This window comes from Triturus cristatus, chromosome 11 (genome assembly GCF_964204655.1).
Source record: "Triturus cristatus chromosome 11, aTriCri1.1, whole genome shotgun sequence".
Lineage (NCBI taxonomy): Eukaryota > Metazoa > Chordata > Amphibia > Caudata > Salamandridae > Triturus > Triturus cristatus.
Window position 1 is genome coordinate 989,390,393 of NC_140594.1, and position 17,667 is coordinate 989,408,059.

At 42.8% G+C, this 17,667-nt stretch overlaps 1 protein-coding gene across 6 annotated transcripts in view; it reads right to left on the minus strand.

Annotated features, from left to right (window-relative positions):
* HLTF (helicase like transcription factor) overlaps nt 1-17,667 on the minus strand; it is a 397,768-nt gene that overhangs the window by 174,953 nt on the left and 205,148 nt on the right. For all 6 annotated transcript variants that reach the window (XM_085635054.1, XM_085635052.1, XM_085635053.1 and 3 more), the window contains 2 exons: nt 9,650-9,747; nt 2,477-2,620 (listed from right to left, as the gene is read on the minus strand). In XM_085635054.1, the coding sequence (XP_085491180.1) occupies nt 2,477-2,620; nt 9,650-9,747 (242 nt within the window). The remainder of the gene's footprint in view (nt 1-2,476; nt 2,621-9,649; nt 9,748-17,667) is intronic.

The window sequence follows — 17,667 nt, forward strand, 5'->3', positions numbered from 1 at the left end:
AGTCTTTATATCTGGTCACATGCGTTGCATTATCACATCTAAAACATCTTATACAACTTTTAGTATGTTTTGTTTAGTGTTGGAAAGTGGATTATTAGTAGGGGAAAATGTATATCTGCCGCTCGCAGTAAGGCCACTAACACAGTATAGGGCTCAGAATAGGTCTTAGAAAATTAACCTCATGCTCAACCATTGGTAGCTTGGCTGCGAGCAGGCAGGCTTAAATTCAAAGACAGGTATGTAAAGCATTTAAAAACCCCAATTCAGTAAATTATTAAGACACAATGCACAATAACAATCCATCACCAATTTATAACAATTGGAAATATTTGAATCTTTAAAATGACACCAAAACGACAAAAATCCAATGTAGGGGACCGGAGATATGAATTTTTAACTCTGGAAGTCGGACCTACGGAGCTTTTCAGCGGAACGAACCTGGATGGCAGGCCAACTCGCGGTTGAAGGCAAGAGGCTAGGCTGGCCAGGTTGAGTCGGTCCACTTATGGGGCTTTTTTCCAAAGTTGCTCCAAACTTCTGGAACTTCTTCCTGAAGTTCCCCCAAGGGACCTAAAGTGCCTCAAACTCCCTATAAGAGTCAGGCAGCTTCAAGATGGTCCTTGAAAGTTGAGGACCTCAGTTCCCACAATCCACTTGGACATAACCCTTACAAATCCACTGGTAATGCTCCAGGTTGAGTATTCTTGGTGGTGATGTTCCAGGTGAGCTCTGTTAACCTGTAGCTTGCAGTAAGTCCACTCTTTAGTCCTTTTACAGCAAGGTGGTCCACAGGGCTGTGGTCCAATGGGGGACAGGCTAACGCCCCAAGGTATGACCATATCCTACAGAGTGTAGCACTATTTTGTCCCAGAGTGCACCAAATCTTCCAAATTCATCATGACTGATTTTCCAGCAGGGAGAGAAGAGCTGGCTAAACACACCCCATGGATGGCTAATCTCCATAGTCTCTCCTCCCTTGCATCTGCTCATTCCTTCCTTAAGCCTAGCATCTGGCTGGGTTCAAAAGAGTAGAGTTGTAAATGACACTGGTGTCTTACCCCTCCCTCTAAGTCCATTGTTTACGACTCCTACCCTGCTCTGGCATTCCTGGTTAGAGTTGGCATCACCATTGCAACTCTGGGAACCAGCGTGTCACATACCACCAGAGGCGGAATCTAAACGGGAGTTGGAGGAGGCCCAGTGGTAGATTCAGAGGGTCCAACTGGTGCCAAGGGTGAACCCACTGGCGTACCCCAGATGGAGGGTCTATCAGGTCCCTGGGGCCTTAAGATGCACCAGAAGGAGAGGCATGGTGAGACCCTTTCACCTTCTCAGGAGTATGTGAGTGGCAAAAAAGGGCAGAGTCCCGCTTGGATGTTTTATATTTTTTGTTCGACTTACCCAATGGCTTGGAGCGCAACAACGACCGACCTTAGGAACGAGTGCTGCTACTTCTGGACCGGGAATGGGACCGACCCTTCAACTTGGACCAGTCTCGTCATAGAGCTTTCTGGTGCTTGTCAACAGAGTTTTGCCTCCCAGTCTCGTATGGCCTTTGGGTTCATAACGTGCAGTCACTGCAGGCCATAGACTCGTGGCTCGACCACAGACACAGGCAATCCTGATAAGGATCTGTCACAGACATTTACTTGCAACAATCATTACAGGTTTTGAATCCTGTCATCGAGGGGGAGGGGGGACGAGAGATCGCTCCAAATCTGCATCTGGTGGCACCGAAAGAAAGGAACTGATGTTAGCGTGCTGGAGTGGCGCTTATAAAGGCAGTAGTGCGGAGCTTCATGGTTCCATCTACCACCGCGCAGAGGTACTGTTCAAAGGTTTACGGATACAGTCCGACACCTGGGAAATATTCAAAATGTGAGGAATCTCCAGCTAGGAGACTCAATCAGAAATAGCATTTACCATGCGCTTTTGTGTGGTCTTTCCATGTGTTTAAGTGTTACCCAATTAGATACATTTTATTAAGAGCTCAGTAAATACCGCTTATGTTAGAGATGTTACAAAAATCCCTCCTCTATGAATTGCAGTGGTCTAAAATCTGCCATAAAAAATATGCACAATTGTCATTGAAGTAGGCTCTATTGGCTTGAGTATACATCAATCTGTAGTTCTTGGAAGTACAGCCATCTGTAGAGTCTGAAAGGAGTTACCTATGGGGTCTGATGGTGCCTGGGGTTGCTGTCCTCTCTGATGCGGTAGGTGATGCCCATCTGTAGTGCATGAGAGAGCAACCATCGTTGTGAATGACAACAGCAACAAAAGCTTGTTTTTGCAAAGTGCTTCAAAGAGCAATCTGCCATTTTCAAGTGTTCGAAATAAAATTTTCCTAACTAATGGTCCTCCATTTACCGACCTCCGCACATATGGAAGATTCAGCTGGTCTTGTCAGGGTAGAAACATATGACCAGTTAGCAATTTTGAGTGTGCAATTTTTCGGGTTTTCACAAATACTTACTCCATATTCAAAACTCAGTACACTGTATGTAGTCAGAACAACATCTTGCTTTGACAGTACTGAAGGCTCTTTGACACGATCTGCACCATAATAAACAAGTATATTCAATTGCACATCTTGCCTTACGTGGCTCTCAAACTGTTCCTACAGGGAAAGAAACAAAATTTAAGTTAACATTAACCTCTCACATTTATTTGCTTAAAACCGGCTATATCCAGTTTTACTGTTCACTTTGCCACCACCTTGTTTAAAACATCAACAATTTTTTTGACACCTTAAGATCTTTTTTTTACTTCTAGAATGGGTCTATTGAAAATGCAACACAAAAAAATTACACAAGGATTCTTTTCACATAAAAGATATTCAGGTGCAGGAGCTAGGGTGCATAGAAGCACACTACTGGTTACCACACGTCTACATAAAATGTATTTCAAAACCATGGCAGTGAGTTGAGGGAATATTATTTAAGTAGGATCATCTCTTTTGGCTAGGTACACTTTTGAAATGGGCACGCACCTAGGTAGTTGTGATTGCAATGGCGACACCAGAGGAGTGGGCAGAGCAGATAAGAGGTGCTGGGAAATATATATTAGGAATATAGATGCTAAAAATGATAATCACCCGCCTTGACTGATAACTGGACCGACACTGATTTCTCCCCTGTAACACTAAATAAGTCACTTGGATTCGTGTAGGGTGAGCCGGGCCTCGCAGTGGCTTGTGCGTTTTAGCTGGCCGCCATGCCCAATTGAAATCCTCACACTGGGCACGAGGTGAAGTAGACTCTCCTGGGTGTTACGAACAGAGACATAGATCTGTCTCTCCCATTCGAGTATCCCAACCTTTTTCCTGCTACTGGATTCCCCCGCTCCCTTGTGATACATGTGGGGTGCGGATGAGTGGACGTCCGTAAATGTCCTTCCCTGCTAAGTGTCCACAATTGCATACTTTTTTATTTTTTCTCTTTTCAAGCATGACTGTACTGTCACTGGATCTTCTGATATTAAGCGGATTGTTGCTTTCTTGTGGGGAACGTACAAATAAGGAACTTTCTCGACTCCATTGTTTATGCTGTTGATTGTATGTTAATTTGGGGGCCTAATGTGGGACAACATGTTTTACTGAAGATTTAATGCTGTTATGATTACCCATAGTATTAGCCTGTGTTTATGTTGTACATCAAAATAATAAAATACATTTTTTTTTAAGTATAATCATCTATATGTGATGTCAGCTGAATGAGCACATTGTTACAGCTAACTAGCATGTTCATATGCATAAGAAATGCATAAAAATGTTTGCATTAAAAAAAAAACACTAGTCAGCCAGGGAAAAAGCGTTCAGTGATTTAATTAAATGAAATCAGTTACAGTGGTCTGCAGACTATGTGTTTGGGAGCGTGCATACACTCTGCATCCCTTTAAGACCTCTAGACGTGTCAGTTCCTGTGCTTACAATATATTTTAAATTTCATGGAGATGATTTAATTTAAGGAAAAAGCAGCATAGGACAAAGTTCCTGTATTCTTATTTAAAAAATTACCCCTTCTGTTGGAAAGGAAAATGTTTAGCTCATTTGAGTTAATGTACATGCTATATATTTAATGTGCTACATTGAAAGGCATTAGTATTAACCACAGTCAAAGTTTTTTGTGGAACTACTCTCAAGTTCCACTACTAGCCTGCATGAAATATTTAAACCTATTAATAATTGTGAGAACATTTTATGGGTTCTTGGAGGAGGAAAGGCAATTAATTTGTACAAGGGTGGCTGGGCATGAAATAGTTTCAAGACCTCTGCTTCAGAGCATCTCATTATAAATAATAAAATACCACTTTAGTGTTGTTCTCTTTACCAACTGAATTGCATTCAAGAGTTACGTACAGGGGCTATTACCATTCAATGGTAATTGCTTCTGAAGAGAGAATAAAAATGAGTAAGGCAGCCAGAATTCCAGTTGTGTAATGTTGACAATGATCACGGCTGGTTTTCTTTTTGCAATTTGAAATGCCAAAAAAGAAATTTGCAAACAAACAGGCAACCAGAATTCCAAGCTGTTAATTTTCAGCTGCACATCAATCTCTGAACTGGATGCATTAAAAAAATGCACTTATCTCACTAGCTGGAAATCGTCCAGCCACTGACGCTTGCAGAAAAGATGGTGTAATTTTAACATCAGTGTCTCACAGATGCCAAGCAGGCGAAAGAGCCTCAAAGATATTTGTACGTCAGCAGGATTATTTTCTCAATCTCAGGTTATCGCCCAGTCTCTGCAGAATGGATAACAGGGAGAAAAACATACAAGATCTTCCTGAGATGCACCAGTGAGCTCCATAACGAACAAGTTACTTACCTTCAGTAACGCTCGTTCTGGTGGGTAGTCTAACCCGGAAGAGATGGTGTGGAGCTGCATATAAGCACCACCCCTACACTTATGAATCAGTTTCTAGCTTGACTCTTTCCACACCTTCAGATGCAGAGCACAAAAGAAATATCGGAACCAGCATGCAGAGCTCTAATTTCTAGATGGTAAAAATAGGCCACTCCACAGAACAGGGAGATAGGAGGGCAGTGAGTAATCTGCTGTTAGATAGAGTTCCCACCACAAGGAGCTTTACCAAAGGGTGGTAATTTGTTCATCTAATTGATTGCGCTAACCTCAGGTTCCTCACCTTTATAACTTATAACAAGGCAGTACCTTCCAAGGTGGAGGGTCTGTGGACCGAAATCAGATCAAAAAGTCTTGCACGACCGAACAAATTAAATTCCCCTCCCTTGCGACCTGGCTATCAAGGCAGTTGTGCTTTGTGAACAGGTGCATGAACACCCATGTCATGCACTGACAGATGTCAAGAACGGGCACTCTGCAAGCCCAACACAGTCGTAGTTGCCCTGGCCCTGATGGAATGAGCCCTCAGTCATTCCGTATGCTGCTTCTAGGCCAATGCACAGCAGATCAAAATGCAGAGGATTATCCATATTTAGAAAGTCCTTTTCAGCATCGCCTTACCTTTCTTTGCCCCAAGGAATGCCAGAAAAATGTGATTATTCACCCAATGGTTTTTGGTGTGATTCATATAAGAGCTCAAGGCTCTCTGGGGGGCCAATCAATGAAGTTTCTCCTTTTTTGAGGGAAAAGAACACTGAAATGGAGATGGATGGATTGCCCAAAGTGAAGAGGCATCACAACCTTAGACTAAAAGGCTGCCCTGGTCTTCAACATCAGTTTGTCTGGTAAAAAGGGTAGTGTAAGGCAGTTGCACCGAGAGAGCCTGTAGTTCACTCATGCCATTAGCTGAAATGATCGATGAGTAAGAGGAATTTGGGAGCCAGATATGGAAGGGAACTGCAGTGGGTTTGCAAGAAACAGGCGGGCATAACACTGCTGGACTATCTGGAGAGCCCAAACACCAAAGGCACACCTGGTGAGGGCCCGGCACCTACATCTGTCAAAGCATGGATTTAATCCTGCAGTTTCTTTGATAGGGACATTTTTCCCTTGCACACTGGAAAAGCAATTTTGAAGAATTAATCAACCGCTGAAAAAGGGAGTGTAGCTCCAGATCTGTGCTTGAAGACACGCAAAAAAAGGAATTGACATCTAAACAGAAGAGTGGCGCTTATTTGTGGCTCTGCTCCATCATTTTCGGGGTCGATCCCAATGCAACGCTGCACAACAGCACCTAGTGGCACACAGGAGCACTGCTGTGAAAACGTTTTGAACTAGTCTGACACCTGCAGAATATTCTAAATGTGGGGATTCTGCGGTTAGAAGCAGCTATCAGAAAAACTATGCACACTGTTATATACTTAAATCAAAATGATAAATCAAAGTGCAAAAATATTTTTTTTCTTTGAGACCCGAAGTCAGAAACAAATCTTTTCTGAAAGAGAGTGCAGTACACCTTAGGCTGCAACTAGAGGTCTTTGAAATTTGGCAAGTGCCCTTCCTGTACACAAACTACATTACCTAACCTACGCACTCATGCCATTCTTAGGAGTTCCAAGTTAGTCCAGTTCTAATAAATACAACAAAGTTACAACGAGCCTTTTCTGAAGTTGAAAGCCAACTCTATTAATATTTCCAAATGTGCCCATGCATAATCCAATCGTTAACATCAAGTGTAAGGAACAACTTTTATTTGGTAATGCTAAGTAGATGATAAACCAGTCCCTCTGTTAGGTTGATCCAGGAGTGACCCTCTTTGCAGTACCCAGCTTGACTTGCTACCTTGCCCTGTTCGCCAGCTGTCTCCTGCCAGGCCTTAGCATCATTTGCCAAGTCTGTACAGTGGAAACTCCATCTTAATCCCTTTGCCCTCACCCCCCAATCGCCCGATCTTTTGGCATCCCAAAGGTCACAGTTTAATACATTAACACCCCCCACCTCTATGGTCATTCCTTTGACAAGGTATCTTGCTACTATGAGACTGACAGTTGTTTTACCCACCCGCATCTGAGGAACCTGGTACTTGAGAGTTACACCTCCATACTTAGCTCCCTGCCTTTCCTTCTTGGAGCAGAGTAATAATTTTTCACCCTTGGCCTTCTTTATATCCCAATTATTTTGCCCTAATAGGTTAATTTGAATGCTGCACAGCCTACCTCACTGGACATTCATTGGCCGCCTGTCAGCCTTTTTGCGCACTTCTTCGCTCCACTGAAGTCCCCATCCCCGCACCTGGCTCCGGACCAGCATGACTGATATGGGGAAGTGAGAGCCATTTGCATGTGTGCCCAGTGCACGAGAGGAACCAGGGGCCTTCCCGTGTCTTGGCTGCCTTCATTCCTCCTATACATTTACTAGGGGGTGTCCACCACTGACTCTTCAATCTCAGGATACCAGAGAATTAGTAGGGCAGATGTCCTTGCATGTATTTTGCTGAACTAAGAAAGACATTATCAAAAACTTGAATGGGCTTTTGTTTTTAGCAGACCACATTACAGAGAGGGAGTGACTTCAACACGAATTAGCACATTCACTTTCAAGAGTCCATCAATGTTTGCTTATTTTTGATGTCCTAATTAAATAAGTTAATGCTAGATTGTGATGATAATACTCATTAACATGACTCTAAATGCATTCCTGTAAGTTCGAGAGAAACGTCAGCCTAACATTCTAAGCAACCTTCTTTATTTACAAAAGCAGATCTTACTGAAATGAAATGAAATGAAAAATGGGTTTTTATAGAGCGTGTGTTTGCCGTGGTGTCTTAGCACTTGCTACCATTAAGGTTAATCCGGTAATCAAAGCCCTGAAGGGGTGCACGCAAATAGCCAAGTTTTAAGTCCCTTCCTAAACTGTAGCAGATCGTTTTGCGTTCTAAGATGCAGAGGCAAAGTGTTCCAAAGCTTTGGGGCCAAGTATCGAAAACTTCTGCCCCCCATTTCAACGTCTTTACTCTTGGGACCACAAGCAAATATGCTGAAGCGGAACGGAGGCACCTCTGTGGAGTGTATCGCTTACAGTATTGACCAATCAGCGTGGGTCCCGTCCCATGCAGACTCTTGTGTAACATACACATTGACTTAAACTGGATCTTAGCCGATGTGGGCAACCAATGTAGTTGTTCTCGGGTAATTAAACTAATAGAACTAAATTTGGGTAGTTCTAATAATAACCGGGCCGCCACATTCTGCAGGGTCTGAAGTTTATGAATCACACTTTTGTTGCTCCAATGTAGAGTGAATTACAATAATCAATTTTTGACAGGATCAGTGCTGTGACAACCATTTTCCTCAAAGACATAGGAATAAAAGGAAGAATTTTCTTAAGAATTTTAAGTGTATAGAAACAAGAAGAGGTAGTGCTGTTGACCTGGTCAGATAAGGAAAGATGGTCGTCAATCAGGACTCCAAGATTTTTTACCCTCTTTACGGGCTGGGGGCATGGCCCTGCTGTCGCGGGCCACCAATTGGAGTTCCAAAGTGAAATGTACCCTCCGAACATAACCACTTCCGTCTTCCCGGTGTTCAATTTTAAACAATTATTCTGCATCCAGCAAATAATCAGACTCATGCAGAGTTTAAAACGTTCTGCCACAGTCTCTGGATTTGTGGTTAATGAGACAACAATTTGTGTGTCATCCGCGTAACAAATGGCCTTGAAACCAAAGGAACGAATAAGTTTAGCCAGTGGGGTAAGATATATATTAAATAGGGTAGGTGAAAGTGCTGATCCCTGAGGCACCCCACATGGCATAACAAAATGAGAAGATTTGTGCTCATCTAACATCACAGCTTGTTGCCTGTTAGTCAAATAAGAATGAAGAGTATCTGCAGCTTTATCCGTGATCCCTATATCCGCCAACCGCTGAAGAAGTATGCGGTGGTCCACCGTATCAAACGCGGCGGATAAATCAAGCATTACCAGTACGGCCTTTCCACCCATGTCTAGTTGTATACGTAGACTTTCAGTAGCTGCAATTAATGCAGATTCAGTACTATGCCGTGGCCTAAAACCATGTCGTGCTGCATCCAATTTGTCATTGGATTCTATAAAGGACCGCAATTCCTCATTTAGTACCTTTTCAAGTACTTTAGATGGAAATTGTTAACATGTAATAGGACAATAGATAACGACTTCAAATTGCTGTTTAAGAAGGTGATTTTGAGACAGTTACTTCTTGACAGTAGAAGTGCAGTTGTAGAATAATAATGGCCATGAAGGGGAAATGACCCAGACCCAGAAAATAGTTACTTATGTCAGCTGTTGAAGCCTTGAAGTATATAACTCATCCAATTGAAACACTGAGACTGAAAAGCTATTGGGCCGGACAAATGCAAGAATAGGAAAGAAACCAATCTAACCAGCAGCAATTATCATTGATAGACAACAAACCATCCAGTCATGAGCAAAATAGTTCACTCACAGCCCATTCGAAGTATAAAATATTACAAAGTTAAAAGTGTAAAATATTGGAAACACTAGGTCTGCACTAATGCAGAGAGACCAACAAATAAATCGTTGAGTGGTCATAAGAAAGTAGTAACTATTGTCCCCTTTGGAAATTAGCATTGTCATTGCTTCATACATACACTTAAATGTGTTAATTCTCTGCTTCACTTGCTTTACAAAATTCACAGAACACAATTAATGGTGATCTGTAAATACACATCATTGTGCCCTGACTTAAGAATGCCTACATTGAATTTTCAGGATGAAAAACTTACAATCCAGTTGCTCAGCACAGAAAGTGGACATATGATCAGCGTCGTTCTAGGCTTCGCTCCCGAAGAAATTTCGAAAAAGGAATGTGTGGAGGTTTTTCCTATAAAAGAGAAAAAAAAGAAATTTTAAAGAAAACACAGCACTTTCCCCTTACACATCTGAGGTTTACTGCCTTTGCCTTTCATAACCATCTTGATTAGTTTCAAATGCAAGAACGAGACAATTGAAAATAACTAAAATTAGCGGGCAACCAAACTTGGGTGATTTTAAGCCCCTTTCTACAAGCATTGACCCATTCTAACCAATTCAACATAAAGCAAAGTTTAAAATGTCATCTGAAACATGAGAAGATGCGCTGTGAGATTTTGATGTTGGCAAAAAACGTGTTTTAACAACTAAATTCATCTGCAGCCACGAAAAATAATACAAGTACAACATTTGTCCATTTGAGCTCTGCAAACAAACGTTTTTCTCAAACTGACTTTTAAGCAGTCCCCTAAAAAAGGGATCTTATAACTATGTTTTTAGTGCCAGCAACTAGAACTTTTAAAAAATGTGTTAATAGCACGTAGAGTTTGGTTTTAATTACAGGGAGTTTCAAACAAATCTATCCTGACTAAGATGTATTTTTGTTACTTTGATCCTTCCTGATACTTTTCTTTATGTAATATTTTTTGGACATTTTCTCTCCTCTCACATATACATACAATAGTAAACTGTATATATACTGTTGACTCGAGAATGTCATCTGCATGGTGAACAGATGGATTCCCCTGCCCTGCGTGCCAGACTGCATCTGAAACTGCAATCCTGACTTTTCATTTCTGCCATCATGATACTCTAGCATAGACGTAGTAGAGGCCTAGGCCTGCCCCTGACAATGCAAGGTACAGAATCTGTCCTGTGACTTGGAGGGGTACACGGAGTGTGCTTTCATAATAGACTACTGTCCCTGTCCTGGGTGAACCACATACAGGGTTGGGGTAGCGTTTTTTTAATCTGTATTGTGACCAGAACATTTTTATCTAGGTCAGTGAGCGTGTGGCCTACTGCCCCTGTAAAATTCCTGTAATGTGAAATCCAGAATCTTGTGCATGTGTGTGTACAGTGAGCATGTGACACACATGGTAGTAGAGTGAGTGTGTGTGTTTGTGAGAGAGAGTCTGAGTACTAAAGTCGGTGGAAACCATTTTGGATGTCCCTGGTTTAGCATGGCACAAGATGGAGGATGACGATTGCTTCTGCAGACAGTGGAAGTGGATTGCCTGCATTCCTATGGCTGAAGGGTGCAGACCCAGACGCTGAAGTAAGGAGGATGGAGAAAGGGCTATCTTTAGAAAATCCATGAGGCAAAGGGCTGCTGATGAATTGTTCAAGAGTACTGCTATTTGGGAGATAGTTGGGGTGAAGGGTGGAACAGCAGTTTCTGTTGTTTAACCTCTTCAGTGCCCCGCCCTTTCCACGCCCTGTGCCGGGCGTTTCATTAGCGGGCGGGGTTCATGACGAGATAGTCTCGTCATGGGCACAGCGCAACCGCGCTCCATGACGAGACTATCTCGTCATGGGCACTGAAGGGGTTAAGGAGAGGATGAGGTTTTGTCTGTATCAGTTTACTGCTTCTGAAAGGTTGACAACAGGCAGTTGCAGGAAATCACACATTGTAGTATGCCCAAGGTGTGGGTACGCCTGCTTGAAGCCAGAGCTATCAGCTGTAAGAAGCACACTTTACACAGGCTGCGCCTGGAGAGCAGCAGTGCAAGGACACATGAAACAGAACCAACTCAACCCGGTCCTGTATTTTGGCACACTGGATCCACATTATGTATGGAATAGGAGTATACAAGTGGAATGAAACCACTCCACTTTGTCCAGGCCACAGCTCTTCCTGAACAAGGAAAGGAGTGCTCTGCAGAGTACTTGAAGAGCAATTGTGTAACCAGGGTTGGTATCTGCCAGGCAACCATCTTCCCAGAGATAAATGGACATCACCTGAAGTCAAATTTCTTTGCTGGAGGAGCTGAGGGTCTGCCTGAAGAGCCTAGCCCAAAAGCCTTCCTGCTGAGTGAGGCAAGGAGAGTGTCTGGCTCTACAGGAGGAGATACTGCCTGGGAGGAGAGGCAGTGTGTCCCCAGCAAGCCAGGGTGAACGCGGATGACCAGAGTGTACCAAGAGAGAACTGGGCTGTGAAACGGTCTCCTCAGCCTCTTTGCGCAGTTCAAGAAGTGAGCGTGACCACATTTGTGCCAAAAGCATGTAAGGCAGCCGTGGGTCGTATCACCTGGTGCTGCCACCAAGGGCAGAAGGAGTGCATCACTGCTAACCAGATGCCTTATCTGCCCAGGTGCTGCTACTGCCTGACGATATCACAATGAGAAGATTTGGGTTGGGGGCAGCACCTACCTCGACAGAGAGCATGCGGAACTAGAGGGCCGCTACAACTCAGTCAGGCACTGCCACTAAGACCCATCTCCACAAATCAGTCTTTTAACATCTGAAACAGCTGCTGCGGCCCAACAATGAAGAGTCGATGCACAGTAGGTGAAGGACACAACTACATCCGCTGCGCACCCAGGACTGTTGAGAAAAACTTGCAAGAATGCCACTGGGCTTAGCCTGTGCCAGTGGATGAGAGAGACAGTCACCCGTACCCCCTAGTACCTGTTTATGCTAACTGCTCCCAAGCCTAATCCTGCCCCAACTCATAAATGGGATGGAACGGTAATAGTGTAAATCTTGGTCTTCGCGGAAAAGAGGACGATTAACTGAAAGGGAAAGACTTGTAGCATCTCACTAATAGAATCTAACATTCTGCAACCCTATATGTTGTATCCAGTGATTTGTACAGCATTTAGATTTGCTCAAGCCAGATTGGAGGTCGCTCTTTCTTGTAGGGTTACTAAAATGTGCATTCACTGCCATGGACTCTCAAATGTTCTCCTATGTATCTTTCTTCCAGGAAAGGGCTTAAACCTGGATGTTTAATTCAGTATTTTTCTCTTGTTGCTGTTGGTACTCTTTAGCACAACGACGCCCCATTTCAGGGGTAGCAGTTGTGCTTTAGAAGTGATAGTCATCCACTAATTTCATGAGATTAAAAGTACTTTTGTTTTCATAAATATGAGCACCAAGCTAGCTATGTTGTGTCTATTGGTTTATTGTTGAGTCTCGAGACGCCTGTGAGTGCTCACAGTCACTACCGAGAGTCAAGAGTGGAAAAGGTTGTACTTGACATATTTTGCAGAGTCATAGTCAAATGGCCACTAGGACACCAGTGACAAAAAACCTCAACCACCACAGCTGGGGCCCAGAAGTCACTGTCTACAAATTAAACCCCCACTTCTCACCAAACAGGGTCTTACATATACAAACACTTGTGGTAAAGTTTGTATTTGACAGTTTTTTTTAGACATTCAATGCATAGATCAATGTATGTCATAATTAAAATTGAAATTATGCAAATTACTTTTCCAAACATTTTCAGTTGGGGCTCAAACAGGCAATTCTAGAAATACAATGACTAACTGATTTCTAAGCTACAAAGTATATTACACCAATCTTTGCAGCCTGGAACTCAAAATCCCCAATACTGACCCTAAGTTGTACCTCCTGATTGTATGAATATCCTGAAAGAAGAGAATCTTTTGTGCATTATAATTTATGCTATGCTACACATTCAAAAATAAGAGGTTCTGCAAGGGGCGAATAAAGAATCAGCAATACAGCCTTTGCTGCCAAGACATGGTTGAACCTTATTTTCTGGTTCCTCATAGTAGGCTTGGGCTACATTATTTTTATTGTAGTATTTTTATTAGATTATGAGTTTTTAAATACAATTCAACAAGGTAACTGCTTACAAATCTATAAATAAATCTATCAAATTTATATTTCTTCTCTTCAGTATTTCTTTTCATACCATGTCAAATAAAAATTCTCTGTAAATACAGCCAACATAGAAAATGCAGAGAGAAAGCCCTCATTGCCTGACTCTCTTTCCAATCAGCAAGCAAGCCTCCATTCAGCTCAGTTTCACTCCATGAATTTAAGGCTTCTCCTTCACTATCATAGGATGCATTCTTCTTGTACCTTTTAAGTCAGATTCACCCCCACCTTCTATAACACTTACGATTTTGGGCCCTTATGTTAGATGCGTTTTCCTCATCACTGTCAGCTCTACTACACATGTTGACATTTTGAATTTGTTTTACTTTTTCAATATCTAAGACAAATGACATATCCATGACAGATCTGCCTCATCTTTAGCCTACCTTAGCATATCTGCCAGTAGTCTCAGTGTATTGCTTATCTTCCTTGCACAAAGTTAACTCAGGATTCCCATACTATTTCTAGTATTCTTTGTACTACTCCGTTAAGCAGTTAGCAAAAACCAAGTTACATTTTAAAATAATTTTTCATTAGTATGTTGGCCCTATAATTACCACAATATCTGTAATTCCTACCTGGGCTATGTGTCACAGAGCTGAGAGATTTGTTGAACCTTTCTTTTATATTTATATAGCAAAGGTATCGGAGCGCTTTACATGAGCACCAGCTGCGTTACAGATGGACACATTCATTTTGTTAGGCACGGGGGAGATTCATTAATTTGCTCATAATCACAGGATGTTGAGCGTCCCTGCCGAGATTCTTGATCTACCTTATCTCAGAATAAATCTTGATCCTCATTAATATCAGCTGTTTCATGTGTCCTGAAGAATTCGACCTAAAACTCTTCTTTTTCAGTGAACATCTAATAAATTAACTCCCTTCTTTGATCTTGCCATTTACTCTGTATCTTGCTAAACGTCCTAACCTGGAAAGCTCTACAGAGAAGGCATCCATCTCCAGATTCGTCTCCTTCTCTATTTCTCATTTAAATAGCCTCTGGGAGAGCATAGTGAATTTTTTCACTATTTCTAAATTCTTTTTACCAATTTACCTCTATTATTATGGATATCTGGCATTGTTCTCATCAATTTCCTTTGTCTCAGCGGCACTACCAGCGTTCAACCGGCATTTGTAACCTGTTCTTAGTATTTCTGCCTTACACTTCTGCGTTTAACCATGTATTTGTCAGCTTACGAAGGCTGATTGACGTTTGGTCTCAGTTAAACTGTGTTATTATTTGTTAATATCTTCCCAGCTTTAACAGGCTATTCTCTCCTTTGCTCTTTGCTCTTGCTCCTTTCCTTTGCAACACTCCTCTTATTTATGCATTTCAATGTATCTTTGTATAAGTTGAAAAGATACAGTTATGCTGACCAGTATGTACAGAACTCATTTTGTTTGTTAAAAAAGGATTTCCAATACACTATGGTCCTTGTTTAAACTGTTTTTTTTACTGGTGTCTCAAGTAAGCTATCCATATCACACAATCAAAATTTCTCCAACCAAAGTGCCTCATTTGTATACTCCCTCCCTCTATGCCTGCATGTGGTTCCCCTAGGTTTGATGTTCCTGAGCTGTACATCTTCCATATGCATCGCTTCTCCATTCCCTTTCACGTAAAATATCATACTAGAAAATATGCTTCAATCAAACAGTTGTGAGGGCCTCAACATTGGTAGGCACATCAGGGCCCTGTCGTCCTCACCTAAACTGTATAAAGTTGAAAGCCAGACTGATAGAAAACAATCTTTGTCCTGATCAGATGGCACAATTGCCTTTCTATTGTCATTGTGCCCCATATTTTCAATGTGGGTAGTAAAGTTCACTTCCCGTATCTTACTAGCACCATATTTGCAGTTGTCAAAAGTAGAAATATTAGCTTCGAGTCTCTGTTATGTGAGTTTTGCATGTTTTGAGTAACCAAGCCAGTAAGCCCGTCAGGTGTGGCTGGTGTGGAGTATCCTACCATGATTTCTTCGGCTGCTCGAACTTCCTTCCATTATCCCAAGAACATCAGGCATGCCCACAGAATATGAATTTGGTCTTTCCTAAGGTCCACCGACCCTCCAGCAGCGGTCTGATTTCCCAGTAAACATATGGCTTTCATTTTCTATGTTGAATAGACTTATTACAATTTTAACAGCATATTCCCGTAGACCTTCCCATGCACTTCCGATATATATGTGCCTCCTCCCACCTGAAGATGCCTTAAGTCTTAGATAATGTTGCATGGGTTGTGAGGATCATATTTAGGGCTGATAACAGACATTTGTTACCCATAAATTGCTTCATTGCCAACTCAAACGGAATACCCTTGCTAGTCAATCATTTCCACTTTGGAGGATAACAGCCACATGTCAGTGGGATTTTTGTAGGACATCCATACACTCTGCAGTATACAAAGGTAACCGAACCCTAGGTCCTTAGGTGACTAATCACTAGATTGAGCTATTTGGGGACTGGGGGCCTGATCTGGCCTTGGTTCCTGCTGAGCCTATTGGGGAGCATCTGATGTGGCTGCGAGGATGAGGGCTTAAGAAATTTGCAACATCTTCTGTTCTGCATCCACACAGCGGAACGCGGGAGGCAGAAAAGCGTAAGCAAAGATCCCTAACCAGTCCATTTATAGTGCATTACCAATGGACTGTGGGTGTGGGTACCTGCAGGCAAGGCTTGGGCATTTTGCGTACTTGAGGGTATTAAAGGGATCTATGTGCGGAGTGTCCCAGCACTGGAAGTAGTGGAGCAGGACCTGAGGGTAGAGTGCCCATTTGTGGAGTTGTTGATGCATCCTGCTGAGCAGGTGTGTAAGGTCATTGTCTACTCTCAGGATGCACTTCGCCATCAAGTGAATGTGGTGACAGAGTGCCTAATGCCATATGGCTTGTGCCAACATGAAGCGAGAGTGAGTGCTGCACTGTTTTTGTAGGTAATGCATGGCAGTCATGCTGTCCATCCGGATTAGGATTACCTTGCCTTAAATGAGTGGAAGGAAGGCTTTGAGAGTGTGACTGATAGCCAAGAGCTCAAGGTAGTTGATGTGGTGACCCTGCTGATGGGTGGCCCACACCCTTTGTACTGTGGTCCCCTCGACCCCCCCAAATCGACTTGATAAGTGCCCATGGTAATGCTGACTTGAGGAATAGGGTATGGAAAATGCCTGCCCTGATTGTTGCTGTTCAACCACTGCAGAGATCGATGCACCCTGGCCTTTATCAACGCTAGATTTTCCACGTGACCCTCTGCCATACACCATTGTTCCAAGCGGCACTGCTGCAACAGGTGCACGCATTATTGGGTTTAAGGCACAATAGCGATATGTGAGACCATAATGCCTAGGTGCATTATGATTCTGATCGCGAGAGGACGACGTAGCTGAAAAAGAGGTAGGTGAGGCTGAAATGTGGAGACCCTTTGAGGCTGAGGGAGGTTCTACCTAACCAAATTCAGCACCATCCCTAAAAAAACTTGGATTTGAAGAGGTTGTAGGTGAGATTTGGTGGCACTGCACCTGAACCAGAGGATGTGGAGAAGTGAGATGGTTGTCTGGGTGTGTGTTAGTCACTGTTGCTTGCTTGCACTCTTGGTTAGCCAGACGTCTATGTAGGGGAAGACCGGAATGCCTCCCCTTCTTAAAGTAAACATCAATCACTGCCAGGCAGTTGGTGAAATCCCTTGGAGCAGTGGTGAGGCCTAACAGTAATAATGGCTACTTACCATTAAGCTTAAAAAGGTGGAGGGGATGAATGGGTACGTGAAAATAAATGCCTTTGAAGTTAAATGCTGCCATGCAGTTGCCTGTTAAAGCAGAGGGATGGCATCCTGCAGGGTCATCATTTTTAAATGTTTGGAGAAAATATATCATTATGGGTCTGAGGTCCAGGGTAGGTCTGAGGGAGCAGTGCTTCTTGGGAATGAGGAAGTAAAGAGAAAAGAGAGTAAACACACTTTCCCCTCTGGTGGTGGACACTGGTTCCATGGCTTCTTTTTGAAGGAGGACTTGGGCCTCTCCAATCAATCAATCAGGTTTCTGGGGGGAATCTGCAGTTCAGTCGAAAAGCCAAGTCATGAGGTTGTTCCTGAATTAAGGCAGTGACAGTGATTGCCTGAGATGTAGAGGCAGGAAGTTCCAGGT